Below are 15186 nucleotides of genomic sequence, written 5' to 3' on the forward strand. Positions count from 1 at the left end.
GTCCAAAATGTAGATTTATTCACTTCCAAGCAGCAGCATTTAACATCATTTGTGCTGAAACAGGCATGGATCCTGAATGTGGGTTTCAAACATAAAGACATGTGAGTAGAAGAGCCAGAAATTCTACAAATTCAAGTGCAGTTTGGGGTCCCTATATAAATGCCCGAAAGAATGAATCATTTCCCCCCATAACCTAAAAATTACTTCATTAAAAGAAGAAGACATGTATTTTTACCTATAACTTAATATACCCTGTTATATTACATTAGTCTTGTGTGAGCTCTGGGTTCCAAACTAGCTTGGTGGACTTTCATTTTGGATTCATTTTTGAAAACAGAAGTTAACATTTTTGTTCATTTTAGAAAAAAGAATCAGATTTTTGGACCTCTCACCGAAATGTTTCCTGCACAATGGCCTACCTCTCCAGAGCTAGGCTGGCTGTTTATAGTGCCCCAGTGCATTTGTTAATGATGGCATCATAGCTTAATTTATACTCTGACAGATGAAATGTGAGTCCCTGCCACAAGGGAATCCAATAAGACCCTGAACCTGCTGCTGAAGACACACTTAAACCCCCAAATTCAAGCATTCGAATGCTTCTAACCATACATTACCTACAGAATAATTCAACCACAAATTACCATGTGCATGTGTGTCTTCATATCTTCAAAGGGTGAGGGAAAAAGGGAGGCATCAGACAAAGAGAGTCCCACACACTCGGGTGGCAACACCTTTACCAGGGCATCTGGCAATCTCATGCAAATTCAACCCAGCACACAAATGCAAAGAATAATTGCTCATTAAAGCAGCCTGTATATTTTTATGAGTGTGTTGCAGAATCTGCCCCCCTGTTGGGGTATGCATCTGCTATTCTTCTGCCTCTCTCAGAGCTCTAAAACTTTAATACGCAGTTTATAACCCTCAAGTATTTTCCACTGGCTTTGTATTTCTTCTCTTGGGATTTCCAGGCTGGTGAAATGATCTCATTTGTGTTTATTTTCGAAGGTAAGCACCATGTTCATAAAGGAGACGGAGAGGGGGGAGGCACTAGTCACTGTAAATACATGAACGTGGAGCCTCAGAGGCACAAACGAACTTTGTGTTTTGAGGGAGAGGTGGCAGGAAGCAGTAGACACTCTGGTGAATGGCTTGTTTGGCTACTGGATACACCCACATGTCTTCCATTTAAAGCCCTTGATTTGCCTTGCCACTTGGGTCTCACAGAGCACCTCTTGTTTCTTAGCTTAGCCTTCTGCTCCATCGAGTTTCCATGGTGTAGGAACATTCCTTATTCCCAAGGATGAGGGGTGACCCCCCACCCTCTACTTACCTGCTCTTACATTCATCTCTCTAACTGGAGAGCTTTGGCAGGGGCTGGGTAGAGTTAGAAATTGACACATGTCACACACCTAAGGTGTGTTTTTTTTCTTTTGATATTGTCCTGTGCTTTTCTGGTGTTTTATTGCAGCTTATGAACTGAATCCAATTTATGGAACTGAATCCAATTTTATTTTGTTGACACCAGACTTCCAAAACTTTGATTCATGCTGTCCAGGTTTAAGTGGGTCTATAGGAGTTTTCTCTCCCTCATTTCTCCATCCAGAAGGAAATCCAGAATTGAATCCGGCATCCACAAATCAACTTGAATATCACCATTGTCAGGGGTGATTTTATTTAGGTATTTAATAACCTCAAGTTATTCATCAGAAGTTGGGGAAGACAACTCAAGAATTATGGCTCTAAACATGCTAATAAGTTCACATTATTTTGATTTTCTAGCATCATCCTTGGTTGTTTGTTGCTTGGTATTTGTTTTGTTTCTTTGAGACAGGCTCTCTCTATGTAGCCCAGGCTGGCCTTTTGCTTCAGTCTGTACTTTTGCTTCAGCATCCTAAGTGCTGCTATTAGAGGTAGGCGCCATCAGATCCAGTTTATATAGAAATATTAGCAAAGGTGACAGATTCATGTATCTTATTTTAGCACTAGCTTACTCCATTCCAGAAACTGGGAGGGTATATGCTTTTAATTTGGCATTTCACATCGAGCTTACTAAGCATTTATTATCCTTTTACTGGATATAAACTCTTGAACCAGAATGTACATAGATGATAAAATACTTTTAATTCGACAGGGTAAGTGTTGTATTGCAGAGGAAATGAAACATTAAGAGGGTTTTTTCCCAGTGTATATTTGAAGAATAAATCTATTTGGTTGTGTTTAATCTGTATCTGGGTTATCTGTCCAAGTAATTGCTTCAAATATACATTTAACCACATGTCAGCATTTATAAATCACTACACCTAGTAAGCAAGTAAGAAAATGTCCACATTTTCCACTCTATGAGAGTAAAAGAAGCCTAATGAAAAGACATGCTCTCTGCCCTTGAGACTGACCGTGTGACTTTGTGGCACACAATGGCTATGTTGTCATTGGCAGGCATGGGAGAAAAGCAGAGAAGTACAGAGACACAGGCAGTGACTCAAAACCTCTTACCATGTGGATATGGATGGGCATTTACTCACTCAGTTCACACAACTGATGTGCTCAGGGAGAGCTGTTCCTCAGATGGCCAGGGAGGACATTGTTTGTGGGCTCTCTAGATGGAGTGTTATACATAGCTTTTAGTAGGCACTGCCTGTCTGGGAGAGTTTACCCAGAGCAAGCAGCATTCTGTGTGTAGAGTCAGGGTGAAAGTGTGTTTGCTCCTGCAGATAGTCATGAGTTCCAATCCTCTTAAAGGACCATCCACCTTGTCATTTTTCTCACGGTCTGAGACTCACTAGTTAGGTTTAACTGGCTAACTAGCAAACATCAGCTATCTGCCTACTTCTGCCTCTTCGGTGCTGAGACTATAAGCCTGTACTATTTTGCCTGGTTTTTATTTGTTTTTAAATATAAATTCTAAGGCTCAAAAATTCAGGCCACTATGCTGTGCAAGCAAGCATTTTCCTGACTGAGCCTCAAGAACCATTTTTGAAACATGCCATCTATACTAAAATCGAAGTGACTTAAACTGAGGATTTTAATACTTGTAAACGCCACATTTGTTTAAGTGGTTTCTCCTTTCACTGCAGACTGGTAGACACTGTATCTAGTGGCATCTCTGGACCGTTTCACAACACCTCTTAGGACCACAGTAGAGATGTTTCTAGGGCTTATGGCAGACTCTCCCTTGCACTTTGTTTATCTTCAGGTCTGGGCACTGGTAGAAAGCCGACAGTGGAGAAAAGGGACAGTTCTCTCGTAGACGCAGATAGGAGTTAGGGACAAAAGGATGAGCAAGGTCTGGATTGAATTCAGTTAGCTGCACATCCAAACCAAAGAGCAGGGCAGACAGAGAACCCTGTCCTAATGGAGCTTGCTTTTTAGCACCAAGCAAGAGTGCTTCTTCTCTCTTTATGAAATTCAAGCTACTTGATTTTGACACAGTATGCCCAGAGCATCTGTCTTCAGCAAGAAATTTTATTGTGTGGGGTATATAAAGGAAAGATGAGAACAAAGAAAAGAAGAGATGAAAAGAAGAAGAAGAGAGATAGAAATATGAAGGGAAATAAGGAGGAGAGGCAGGAAGAATAGAGAGAGGCAGAAGGAAGGGTGGAAGGAGGGAGGGAGGGAGGGAGGGAGGGAGGGGAAATAGGTGGTAGGCAGAAAGAATAAAAGCATTCTATGTTGTTGAGTCCCCGCCCTGTTGATTCCCTCACTTCCTGCTCACTCTATTGGCCCCTCCCTCCCTTTCCTACTTGACTTGTCCTTGTTTCATTCAGGACAAGAGAATGCCTGGAGTGGGACATGCAGACACTCACACACACAGAAACACACACACACACACACACACACCCTTCTAGCACTTGGGAGGCAGAGGCAAAAGTGTCACTGTAAGGTGAAGTCTAGCTCCCAAGCCATGTAAGGCTATACAGGAAAGCCTGTCTTAAAAGAGAGAAGAGAGGGAAATGTGCAGTAGGGAGGGAGGGAGGGAAACCAGAAACCAGCCTTCTGGGGGACCAGTGTGGGCCTTGCTGTCTACGTGAGGGCTGCTGCCCACAGCAAGATCACTAGAGAATTTGACTTGCTCACAGGGACTTGCCCTCCCTGGCAGCCGTGTTTGAGTCAGACACTGCTCTGTAGCCATTCATCTGTCCCCTTCACTGGGAAAGGATTGTGCTAACGAGCTTTGCTTGGAAGAGCACAACCTCATCTCAACATCTATAAACACTTACCCTGCCCAAGCAAAACCGAGGGTTACAGAACGAAGCCCTGACTCTCCACCCTGAGCTGCACTTGCTGTCTTCACTCCAATGGCAAGCTTCTGCTTCCCGTGACATCTCTACTAAGTCCTCCAAGATGGTATGCCCATCCTGGTCATCACTCGTGTGGTTCCAAAGAAGGAGACAATAAAGGAGCCAAAATATCCGGGTGGCCTCACATAGCAAGTCAGCTACTCAGCTGTACTCTACATTCTCATGTTCCTTATTTTAAAACTGCAAAACATCTATGACATTTTAAATTTGCATTATTGTTAGACAGAATCAGGATCATACCATTCCCATCCATTGTCTTCCTGGTCTTGAAGCAAACATCTCTTGTGCTGCACAGTCCTCGGCTTGAATTCCTGCTTTGCCAAGTACATCATGAGCCTCTATTTCTGCCATATTGGTTGCAACACAATCCAGGAACCTTGGGTAATAGAGACTGATATGAGGGTGCAGTAAATTCACACACTTTGTCTTTAATAATAATTGTAAAACAGTTTAAAACAGGAGGATAAACCCAGTCTGTCTTTGTTCTATGATCTTGGTATTTTACTCGTGTTGCAAAGAAAAGCACCACAGAAGACTGCTCTACCTTCAAAAGCACGTACCAAATTCCAGACAATCACTGGCAGCCGGCCTTCACCTCAAGTGAATAACCTTGCTAGGAATTCTTACAGAACTGTGAACAGCCCCATCATGTCCACCCCCTCTATGCAGAGACCCAGGGTTTTGCTCTAAGGCCACCTCCACCTCCATGAGAGCAGGTGCTTCCTGGGGGTTTATGTGTACATCTCAAATTTTCTTGTGTGTGTGTGTGTGTGTGTGTGTGTGGTGTGCATGTGTTCCTGGGTGAGTGTGCACCCGTGCGAGTGTGCACTCCTCCCACACATTCCCTAGCAAGGTTCATAACTGAGCATGTGTGAGAATGACTTGAATATGCGAAGATGCGGGGGGCAGGATTCTTTTGTTCCTGAAGATGATGGTGGGAAGGTGTAGGCAGGCCACCTTGATCAGTGTGGACACAAGGTATAGACTGTCTTTAGGATGCTGTGATCAAGAGTGCTCCCACTTGGTCACAAGCCCTGCAGAAGCCTCAGAAGGGAAACTTGGGTGTGTGGGGGCTTTTACAGAGTTCCTGAGTTCCTGGTGTGGCCCTCATTTCTGGTTTCTGGGCCCTGACTGTAGCTTTTACAGGCAGTGGCTTTTCAGGGAACCTAGTCTCTGTATAGGAAAGGTTTGAAGTACAATGCCTTTTACTTAAACTGAAGAGTCAGCACAGGCAGAATAGTGTGAGGCTCAGCAGGAGACAGGAAGCTGCAGGGTCATTTCCTAATAGCTGCGTGGACCTTCCAGAGGAGTTCATATCTGCCTGTGTGGGTGGAAGGGGCTGCCTAGAGGAGATCAAACACTCAAGGAATTGCCAGCTATAACTCCTCTCCCGACTTCTCATCATACAACCATGTTTTCCAAAAGGCTATGAGGTTTCCCAGTCGTGTACCTAGATATATGGAGAAACACACTCATATGTGCCTATATATGCATGTACATAAGTGTTTCAATTTGCTTTATTTTAAGTTTAACTGTGGAGATTCTCTGCTGTCAGGAATTATCTGCAAATGTCTTTCATTTCGCACACCCTCATGGTCAGAAACTTCTGACGTTCCCTCTGCCATGCTCACCAGGTTCTGTTTCACGTGTGCAGCACTTGTGTTTGCCTTTCCACCTTGCTAATAGAGAGTAGGATGGGTTATCTCATCTTCTTGCCATGTAAACAGGGTCCAGAAAAATGGTCCTTGCCAGGCAGGCAACGTGTGCGTCTCACTGTGCCCGGCTCTCTCCCCTCTCTCATAGTGCCTGGCTTCCCATATCCGGCCGCCACTGCTGCAGCTGCATACCGAGGGGCTCACCTTCGAGGCCGTGGTCGCACCGTGTACAACACCTTCAGGGCTGCAGCGCCCCCGCCCCCAATCCCGGCCTATGGCGGGTAAGTGTTGCACCCTCCGGGGGAGGGGCTCCCTGCACCTGCTCTCCCTCCCCAGAGGCACGGAGTGTTTGCCAGCGCATGATGGTCTTGACCACCCCACCGGAACCTCCCCAGCATGCAGCCTAACCTGCCTGCTGCAAAGCACCTTGCAAGGAGTATTGAAAAATGAGTGTAATTTGTCTGGTCATGGTTGGTGCCTTTAAGCATTCTACATGTCACATGTTGTTATGTAAATTCTCTTTGAGACTGAATGCTGGAGAACAGAGAAATGGTTACAGCCAAAAATGTATTTCTGATGATTGCAAGCATCTGGTTATTAAGGAGGTTGGACTATATTTACCCCTTGAATGCAAAGGGACATGAGGTTTCCCATACATAAAATTCACTTGGGAGATCTTGCTTCCCTCCCCGTAGACATTTTTGCACTCCTCGGTGTGTGAACTTTTGCCTGAAAAATTAGGTGTCGAGGCAAACAAAACATTCCAGACAGGGATAAAATTACAGCTAATTTGCCTTTTACATGCCTTTTCCAAAACAGCCCATCCTGTCCTTTCCCGTTCTCTTTGCCCACCGAGGCCTTCTGTGATCGGATCTTGTTACTGACAGCTAAAAGTCTAGGAATGGTTGGGAAGTAAAGAAGGAATGGGAGATGGACAGAGGGAAAGAAAAGTTGACTAACTTACAGGCAAACTGCCCTGAAATGATACTTCTGCTCTTCCCTCATCGGGAATCTTGGAAGGGCATTCCTCCACCCCGGACACAAAGAGAGGTAGCTCTAAGTGTACTAGTACAAGGCCTGGAATACTTTTGATTATTGCCACAGGATAGACATGGGCGATGCTATCAAGTGGATAACATCCTGGTCTCTGAACACTATTTAAACATCCTGCGATCCTTACGATAGCCCCACCCTCAGGGCAAAGCACTGCCTGGCTAAAAGCTTGAACTGGACTGGACTGCCTGCCTTTGTTGCACAGACGATTCGCCTATCCTCAGGAGACTCTGATACAAGCTTTTCCAGGCCAGTGACTAGCTTTCTGGTCTGTAGAAAGACTATGTTTATGCTCAGGACCATCTGAAAAGGGTTAAAAGCATTTTCTTAAAAGCTTTGTTGCATATAAATCTTTTAGGAAATCTCAATTACCCCAGCTCACTTGCTATACTGATGACAAAGGGAAATATTCTTCTCATTATTTATTCACTGCTTCGCCCACTCCAAAAGAGCAGAGCTGAAGTGTGTGAAAAAACCAAAGCTCCTTCAGCCTGCAGCATCCTCAGGAGTGAGGTGAAGTCACCAAAATGGGAGAGTAAAGGCAACAAAAGAAACACAATCTTGTGTAAATCATCAGTGAGTCAGAGCAAGGTTTCTTACTGGGTAAAAATGATAACAAGAGAGGAAGCAGGAGGGAGTGGGTTGGGGACCAGTGGGATGGGGGAGGGCATAGGGGATTTTTAGAGGGGAAACTAGGAAAGTGGATAACATTTGAAATGTAAATAAAGAAAATATCTAATAAAAATGTATTTAAAAAAAAAGAAAAGAAAAGAAGAGAAGAACCGACTGGCTTAAAAGTCTCTCCATGTCCCCAATATATCTATCTGTATACTGTAGAAAGGAGCTGACCTTTGACTCTGATCTGTATCACACCTGCCCATTATGAGCCCATTTCTTACATGTGTTGTGGAAGGCACTGGGTGGGAGCAGAAGCAGGTAAGTAATCATCTGGGTTTATACTACTACGGAGGAAAGATTCACAAGCCATAAATGCTAAATAGCACATTTATACCACTTTGTTCTGTCTGAAAAATCATCATCTTGGTACATGGTAATTGTAGCATTTCTGTATTATACCCCTAGTCAGTATCTCCCTACTATATTGAACAGGAAAAAATTAAAGTAAAATTATATGGCCTATCCTCCCATGAACAATTTATAAAAACCTCAACATAACACACCTGCTATAAAACTGAAATTTACTAACTTATAATGAATGTGCTCTTTGCCTGGAATAACCATGCATAACTAATGAATGCCACGTTCACCAGGGAGACACAGGCACTTCCAAATGGTACACAACATGTTCATGGCTGCTTTGAAAGGGATGAAAGTGTAATGCTTCAGGAGTCCTCCTGACTACACTGGCTGCAGGGGTGGCTTGTACGTTCCAGCTTCCACAAAAGCACCATTGGTCTATGTAGAGGACACAGCAAAGAATAAATAATTGCATGTGCTAAGAAAGAGGTATTCGGGTTTAACTGGGCTGGGAGAAGAGCTTATGGCCGAGATTCTGGAGTCAGAAGTTAAAACTGAATTATCAGTGTCAGAAGCCTGGGCAATAGCTCACTGAGGTAGATCAATTGCTTTGCCAGCATGAAGACGTTTGAATCTAATGCCATGTAAAAGCTAGGCATGTATAAGCATTCTGTGGGCCCAGCATTGAGAGCCTGGAGGTAGGCTGACTCTGGGAGCTCACTAGCCAGCAAGACTAACACAAACGAGCAAGCTTCTGTTTCAGTGAGAGCCAGTATCAACATAGTACATTAGAGGGTTACAGAAGATGCACAGGACCTGCACTGCCCTCCATGCACATAGAGACACATTCATACACACACACACACACACACACACACACACACACACACACACACACATCACNACACACACACACACACACACACACATCACACACACACACACACACACACATCACACACACCACACTCACACACACACACACATACACAGAGCACATACACATACACACACACTATAAGTATTTCTCAATATGGGGCAGAATGCTATGTCAAGAATCTATAAGACCCAAAGTACTAGTGAGCGATGGAAATTTATTTAGCTACCGATATTTTACTGATTATAGATAGCTAGAACTCATTTGCATGGAGTTGAAGGGGTAAAACCACAATCCAAGAGGAAAGTTTCCCTTTTTCCTCTGGGTTCATTGACTTAGATTACAAGGAAGGCAGCCCATCTTTTGGAGCAAACAGAGTGGTACCCGGAACATAGATTTCACAGAGGAGCGAGGTACCCGATCCTGAGTTGAGTAGAAGCAATAAGCAAAGATACTGCAGATCTGCCTGTTACCTGGGTCTGCCATATCCATGAGAAGCTGGTCCAAAAACCATAGACTCCCAAAGCTTCTGTCTCAAAAGTCCATTTGAAAAAGGTTGCTAAGTTTATCTGACACCTTTACTCCAGCTCCTTTCGGCCCAGTGCCTCACACTTGGCAGTAGCCACATCTTATGTTCTGTTGTATGCTATCTGTACCATATTCACAGGAGTTCCTATGGATGGGATTTGGACCCCATATGCAAGGTAATGATCCTTATTGACATGATAGATGGTAGGTAGAGGGCTGTTTACCAGAGGAGCATCCTTAGCCAAGCAAGGGTGTTCAGACAAGGCACCCCAGAAGAGAAGACATGGATAACAAGATTATGGCTATCTCTCTCCAGACTTCCATATTAAGATCTTGTCCTGGAGGTACCCATACAGTCAGCCATCTCCATGTTTCTAAGACATGTTTTCACAAAACATATTTATTGAGGAAGAATTTTTTTCTTAATGTCACCAAATGGACATACATTTATCTATAAACTCCTAATCATGCAATATCCAATAAGAGTTTATGTTGCTAGTATTTCTAGCCCCAAAGGTGTTCTGTATTCTAGATCCACATGGGACTTCTATATTTTTTCTCTTTGATAGAAAACAACACACACACATACTCACATGTGACATATAACAGACTTCATGGCTACCTCTGTGGACCTTAGGGTAGTCTGTGGAGATATACAACATTGACATGAGCATCCAAGGAAAACTCATTAAAGACACTTTTATCTGTATCCATTTTTCCCCTCCTAGCAGTTAAACTACATAGATTATGAAGAAGTCCTATCTTGTTTTCTCTGGCATACCTAAATAAAATTCTTTGAAAATATCAATATATGATCATCACTCCTAGAGCAATACTTCTGCCCACAGACAATAAAGGAATCATAGGAATATGCAGAAAACCCTAAAAGCAGCCAGCCACTCACTATCAGCTGCCAACAGTAAAGGAATCTGACTCCAGAGAGTGAATGCATAGAAATACAGTATTTTACCACCTGGAAAGCTCCAAGCAGATTCACAGTTTCCTTGATAGGAGAATAAAACATGTACCTGGCTCCATAGGGTTGATGAAGGATGAAATAGGAAGAGTCATACAAGGTTATGGCTCAGTAAGGCCCATGCTAGGGCATGATTACTGGGACTGCAGCTAATCTTGTTGAGGTCAATGTGACTATTGACATTTTTGTAAGTTGCCCATGCTCCCCTCTCAGTGCCCCCCTTTTCTTGATTGGTATACAGGTTGATCTTACATTTCCGCCTTCATATATACTTTCCCTCTTTGCTAGGGAGCTCCTCCAATTCACAAGCCCCATACTGTCCCTTAAGCACAGCATTGACAGAGATACACCAATAGTTTATGTATTACATAGTACCTCAGTTAGTAGACTGTCTCCACAAGTCCAATGGATGAGTGTTTTTCTGTTTCTTATTTCCTTTACTGAAGTTTTGATAGAGAAGACACAATGTCTATCATCCAGTGAGTCATATTCATGAAAAGTTATTCACCTGGGAGTTGGCATTCAACGGCGCTTATAGGCTGGAAATATAGGTAGAATCAGATACACATTCACAAGACTGAGCCCAGCATCCCATGCAGCACACAGAAGTTAGTCCCATTCCTTGAGCAGCAGCAGAGACCTTGCTTCACTACACATAAGTAGTTACTAAGTAGATTCTTATGAAGTGTGTACTATATATGTTGTATATTGATCCAGCATGCTACCCTTAAGAAGCATTGTAGCTACATCATAGATCTAAGCCTACACATTGAGCATTGGCTATGGGGCCTTAGTCTTTGTTCTTTGCTACCTATAACATTTACTTTCCTTGTTGCCACTACAAAATATCAGACAAAAGGAACTTAAGGAAGAAGGAATGCTTTATAATGGCTCCCCATTTATGGGTGCAGTCTTCCACTGTAGGAAAGGCATGATAACAGGAGCTTGAGGCAGCTGATCACATTGAATGTTCAATCAGGAACAGAGAATGTTGAATACTTGTGGCCAGTCTTTTTCCCTTTCAGTTCAGTCTGAGAACCCAGGAGCATGACTGCCCACAGTTAAGTGGTTCCACCAACAACAGTTAACCCAATGTAGATCCTTCCACATAGACATGAGATTTGTCTCAAGGCAATTCTACATTCTGTCAAGCTGATAATCTGTTGACCATCTATTTGCCACTGCGGTCTTTGATTAAGACACTCTCTACACATCCTCAAGTAACCTAGTAGGACACTTGTACATATAACTTCTAGAGGTCCCTAGAAAAGTGCTTTAGGGAAAATTCTATCACCATGAAAATGATCAGACAGTATCCCAAGGGTAAGCCTCTTAAAGTTGCTCTCTATAAGATTAAACCCTGAGACCAAACAATCACTGGTCCATGAATAGCAAGTAATGAGCCCCCAACATCCAACATAATTCAATTCAATGGTCATCAGGAAGATACTGGCTCAGAGGCTCAGGGGTCTGTGCCAGACACTAAAAAGTATCCACGGAGCCTTCCACCTCCCATGTGGGAACAATAGTCAACCCACCTCTGGTCCCGTGTTCCACATTGCCTCCAGTGAGGGCATGAGTTCCACAGATGCTTTTGGTAATCTGATTAAAAATATGCATTTTCCCTGGGGAAATGTACAGATACAAACACATACACAGTTCTATACAAATTTTGGTGTGTGCATGGAGCCACCTGATAACCATTCAGAACAGTTACATTTGAGCATATTCAGAAATGTAATTTATTTCCCAGGTGGAAGGGTCAGTAGGAAAGAGAGGTTTTAAATGCTTTTTCTACAAAAATACATTTTTGGTTGGTATATATTCCACTACACAAACAGATTGCTTAGTTTGGGGCACATCCTGCCTTTATTCCTTCCTTGTTCTTTTCCCTTCTTTTTCTTCTTATAAGGTAAACTAATTTGCTCTAGTGCAATCATCCCTTGCTAGCCTGTGTCCAAATATTTAACTACCACTATTACTTTCTTAAGAAAATGAGATGTGCATTTGCATCATGTTCTAGCAAAAGCATTTTGCAGTCCTGGAGTGATTGACAAGCAACACAATTACCTTTGCATGGCTAGACAGACCGTTTCTGCATTAAAAATAGGGCCACATCTGCTCAGTGCATGGCAGCAACTCCTGTCTGCAGCGTGGGAACCGCTGGGTATCTAAAGCTGCATCTTCCACACTGGTACATCTCCACCTCCTTTCCCTATATATGTATCTGATATTTTAAGTACACCTGTTTGCTGGGGCTTTAAGAAAGCACTGGGAGAAATTCCTGGAAAGGCCAATAGGACTCTGTAAGGACTCCCCCACACTCAGCGATGCCCCAACACTAGCACCTTAGGGGCTGGAATATCATTCAGTTTGCAGAATGCTTGCCTAGCATGCACAAAGCCCCTAGACTTGACCACTATCACTGAAAAGCCTGACATAGCAGTGTACACATGTTTTCTAAGCATTTGGGAAACTGAAGCAAAAAGCACAGAAGTTTAAGATTGTGTTTGATTACATTGTGAGTTCAAAGCCAGCCTGGGCTACGTGAGACCCTGAGAGGTGGGGAGAGAGAATGGGATCCTAAAGGGTCTGAGCTTCAGTTTTCTCCTCCATGTAATTAAAGATAACACCTGGAACATGTCACTGGCTGCACAGTGACTCCCTTCTTCTTAAACTACAAGCAGGGACATCACCCATTTCTTGAAAGAAATAAAATGCTTTAGCCAGGTACCCCAGTCAGATCTATTGAACCAAGACCTCTGGACTAGGCATAGGGCCCAGCCATCCGTGTTTCAGTTAGTCCTCCAGGTGAGTCCCAGGCATATTCAAGTTCAATGACCACTGCCTGCCTGCTGTGTCATTAAGACTTTGGCCATGGAACCAGAAGACAAGGGCTAGGATATGTATTAGCTTAGTCGATCTGTTAGTGTTAGGAATGGAGGCATTACCCATGGAAGTGACACAGTGGGTAATGAGCACAGGATCCTTTGATAGGGCCTGTCCCAGAATAACCAAGCTGCTAACATTACTGATGCTTGTGTTGTGAGTAATATTTCAGAGAAAGCAGCATTTTTGTAAAACTGGCAGCCCATTCCAGTGGATGTGTTTGCCTCTGATAGTGAGATGAGGCTGGCTATGTCAGCTCATGGCTTCCCAAGGTTGTTAACATGATGGTAGATAGCCCACTGTCTCCCTTGTGCCTGCAAAATGTACGTGGTACAAGTGAGGAAGCTGGAACTCTTGATCTAAAAGGGCCATCTTCTAAAAGACTGTGAGGACCGAAAGCTACTAAGTACGCCCTTCCTCTGGGCCCTCCAAAGAGCCAGACTCCTCCCAACTATAGTTCCTTGCACTTGCTAGTCCCTTGGCCTGCCTGCTAGTTCCAGTGCCTTTGTTCCTCCCTTCTGCAGCAAGGACTGTAGCTGGAACTATAGCTTGATCCATGGCTGTAGCTGCTCTTTCTCCTCTGAAGACTCTAGATCTTTAGAGGTCAGTAGAGGGAGAGACCCATTCACGATGCTCCAGAGTAGTGGTTGGGGCAAAGGAAGCTTTCCAGTGCAGAAAGACAAGGCTTGCATCCTTTTCCTTGTGCTTATGTGAGGGAGCTTTCCCACAGTCTCCCTTTAATTCCATGTCTCAAAATTTGGATGTCAGAAGTCTCAGAATAACTTTCCGTAGCTGTGGTGGGCTACAAACCATGGCAACTGGGTTATTTTTCAGAGCAAAGACTCCCTGAAGGCAAACATCACAAAGCGTTCTTCCTGGCTTCTGGGAGCTTTTGATACAGATGGATGCAAATGTCTGGCATGATATCAGTCCCTGTGCACAACCGCTCCTTATGGAGAGAGCAACAGCCATTTTCCCTGTAAGAGCCAAATCTTGGACACCTCACATGACTCTCCATCCCTGCTCAGTGCTATGTCCCACTGAGCCTTCAAGGCCTATATTTAACTTTTCTCCCTATTATCCACAAAATACCACAAACCTTGTCTATTCTATAGTCATTTAGGAAAATGCAAGACTTCCTGTATTTAAATCCCTACTAGTTTTTAAAAAAGCATTAGTATTCATCCACACCTCTTTTGTCTTATGTACTGGTAGGATTCAGGATTATTTTTTCAATTTTATCTCTTCCTTCTTCCAATACTATTAACCATTACAGCTAAATGCAGAAACCAGACACAAACCTCAGACTGCAGGCTCTCAACAATAATAAAATAGAAAGATAGGGTCTCACCAAGTAGTTCACTTTAGCCTAATACTAATGATGCTTCTGACTCCCAAGAGGAAACATTTTAAGTATCCATCATGACTGTTCTTTGACCAGTAATTAAATTCTACCTGGAATTGACAAAGAATGACCCTCTGTCTTCTACTCCTCTTTAGGATCTGGGTGTCGTCCTCTGAACCGAGAGGTATTACACCTTGTCTGGGCATGAAGTAAGGTGTTATAGTTTAAATGGGGTACAATGTATGAGAATTCTTTGGCTTCAATTTCTGTGGCCAAACAAAGGCTAGACACAAATGCTTTTTCTATGAGGTAGAAGCTAATGAGCAGCCTAGATGGACAGGAGTCTGACACACTGATGGTAGGACCCACAGGGAAGACATATAACTCTTTTTCAGGTAGCCATTGGGTCACAGTTGTGGAATTTATTGCCTCAGTGCTAAGCATATTGGTAGTCACTTAGAAAGCATTACTTGACCAAATCCAACATATGTTTGCACATGTGTGTCCCAGCTTACAAAGTGTAAACCAAACTCAGGTGTCTTAGTAACCACTCTGGCTGCAGAGCCGTTTGCCAGGGAAGCTGCACT

The 15186-nt window shown here is 43.4% G+C and overlaps 1 protein-coding gene across 22 annotated transcripts in view; it reads left to right on the top strand.

Moving 5' to 3' along the window:
- Positions 1-15186, top strand: part of Rbfox1 (RNA binding fox-1 homolog 1) — a 1640850-nt gene that overhangs the window by 1575921 nt on the left and 49743 nt on the right. For all 22 annotated transcript variants that reach the window (XM_029470804.1, XM_029470798.1, XM_029470790.1 and 19 more), the window contains one exon: positions 6102-6234. In XM_029470804.1, coding sequence (XP_029326664.1) covers positions 6102-6234 — 133 coding nt within the window. The remainder of the gene's footprint in view (positions 1-6101; positions 6235-15186) is intronic.

This window comes from Mus caroli, chromosome 16 (assembly GCF_900094665.2).
Source record: "Mus caroli chromosome 16, CAROLI_EIJ_v1.1, whole genome shotgun sequence".
Classification (NCBI taxonomy): Eukaryota; Metazoa; Chordata; class Mammalia; order Rodentia; family Muridae; genus Mus; species Mus caroli.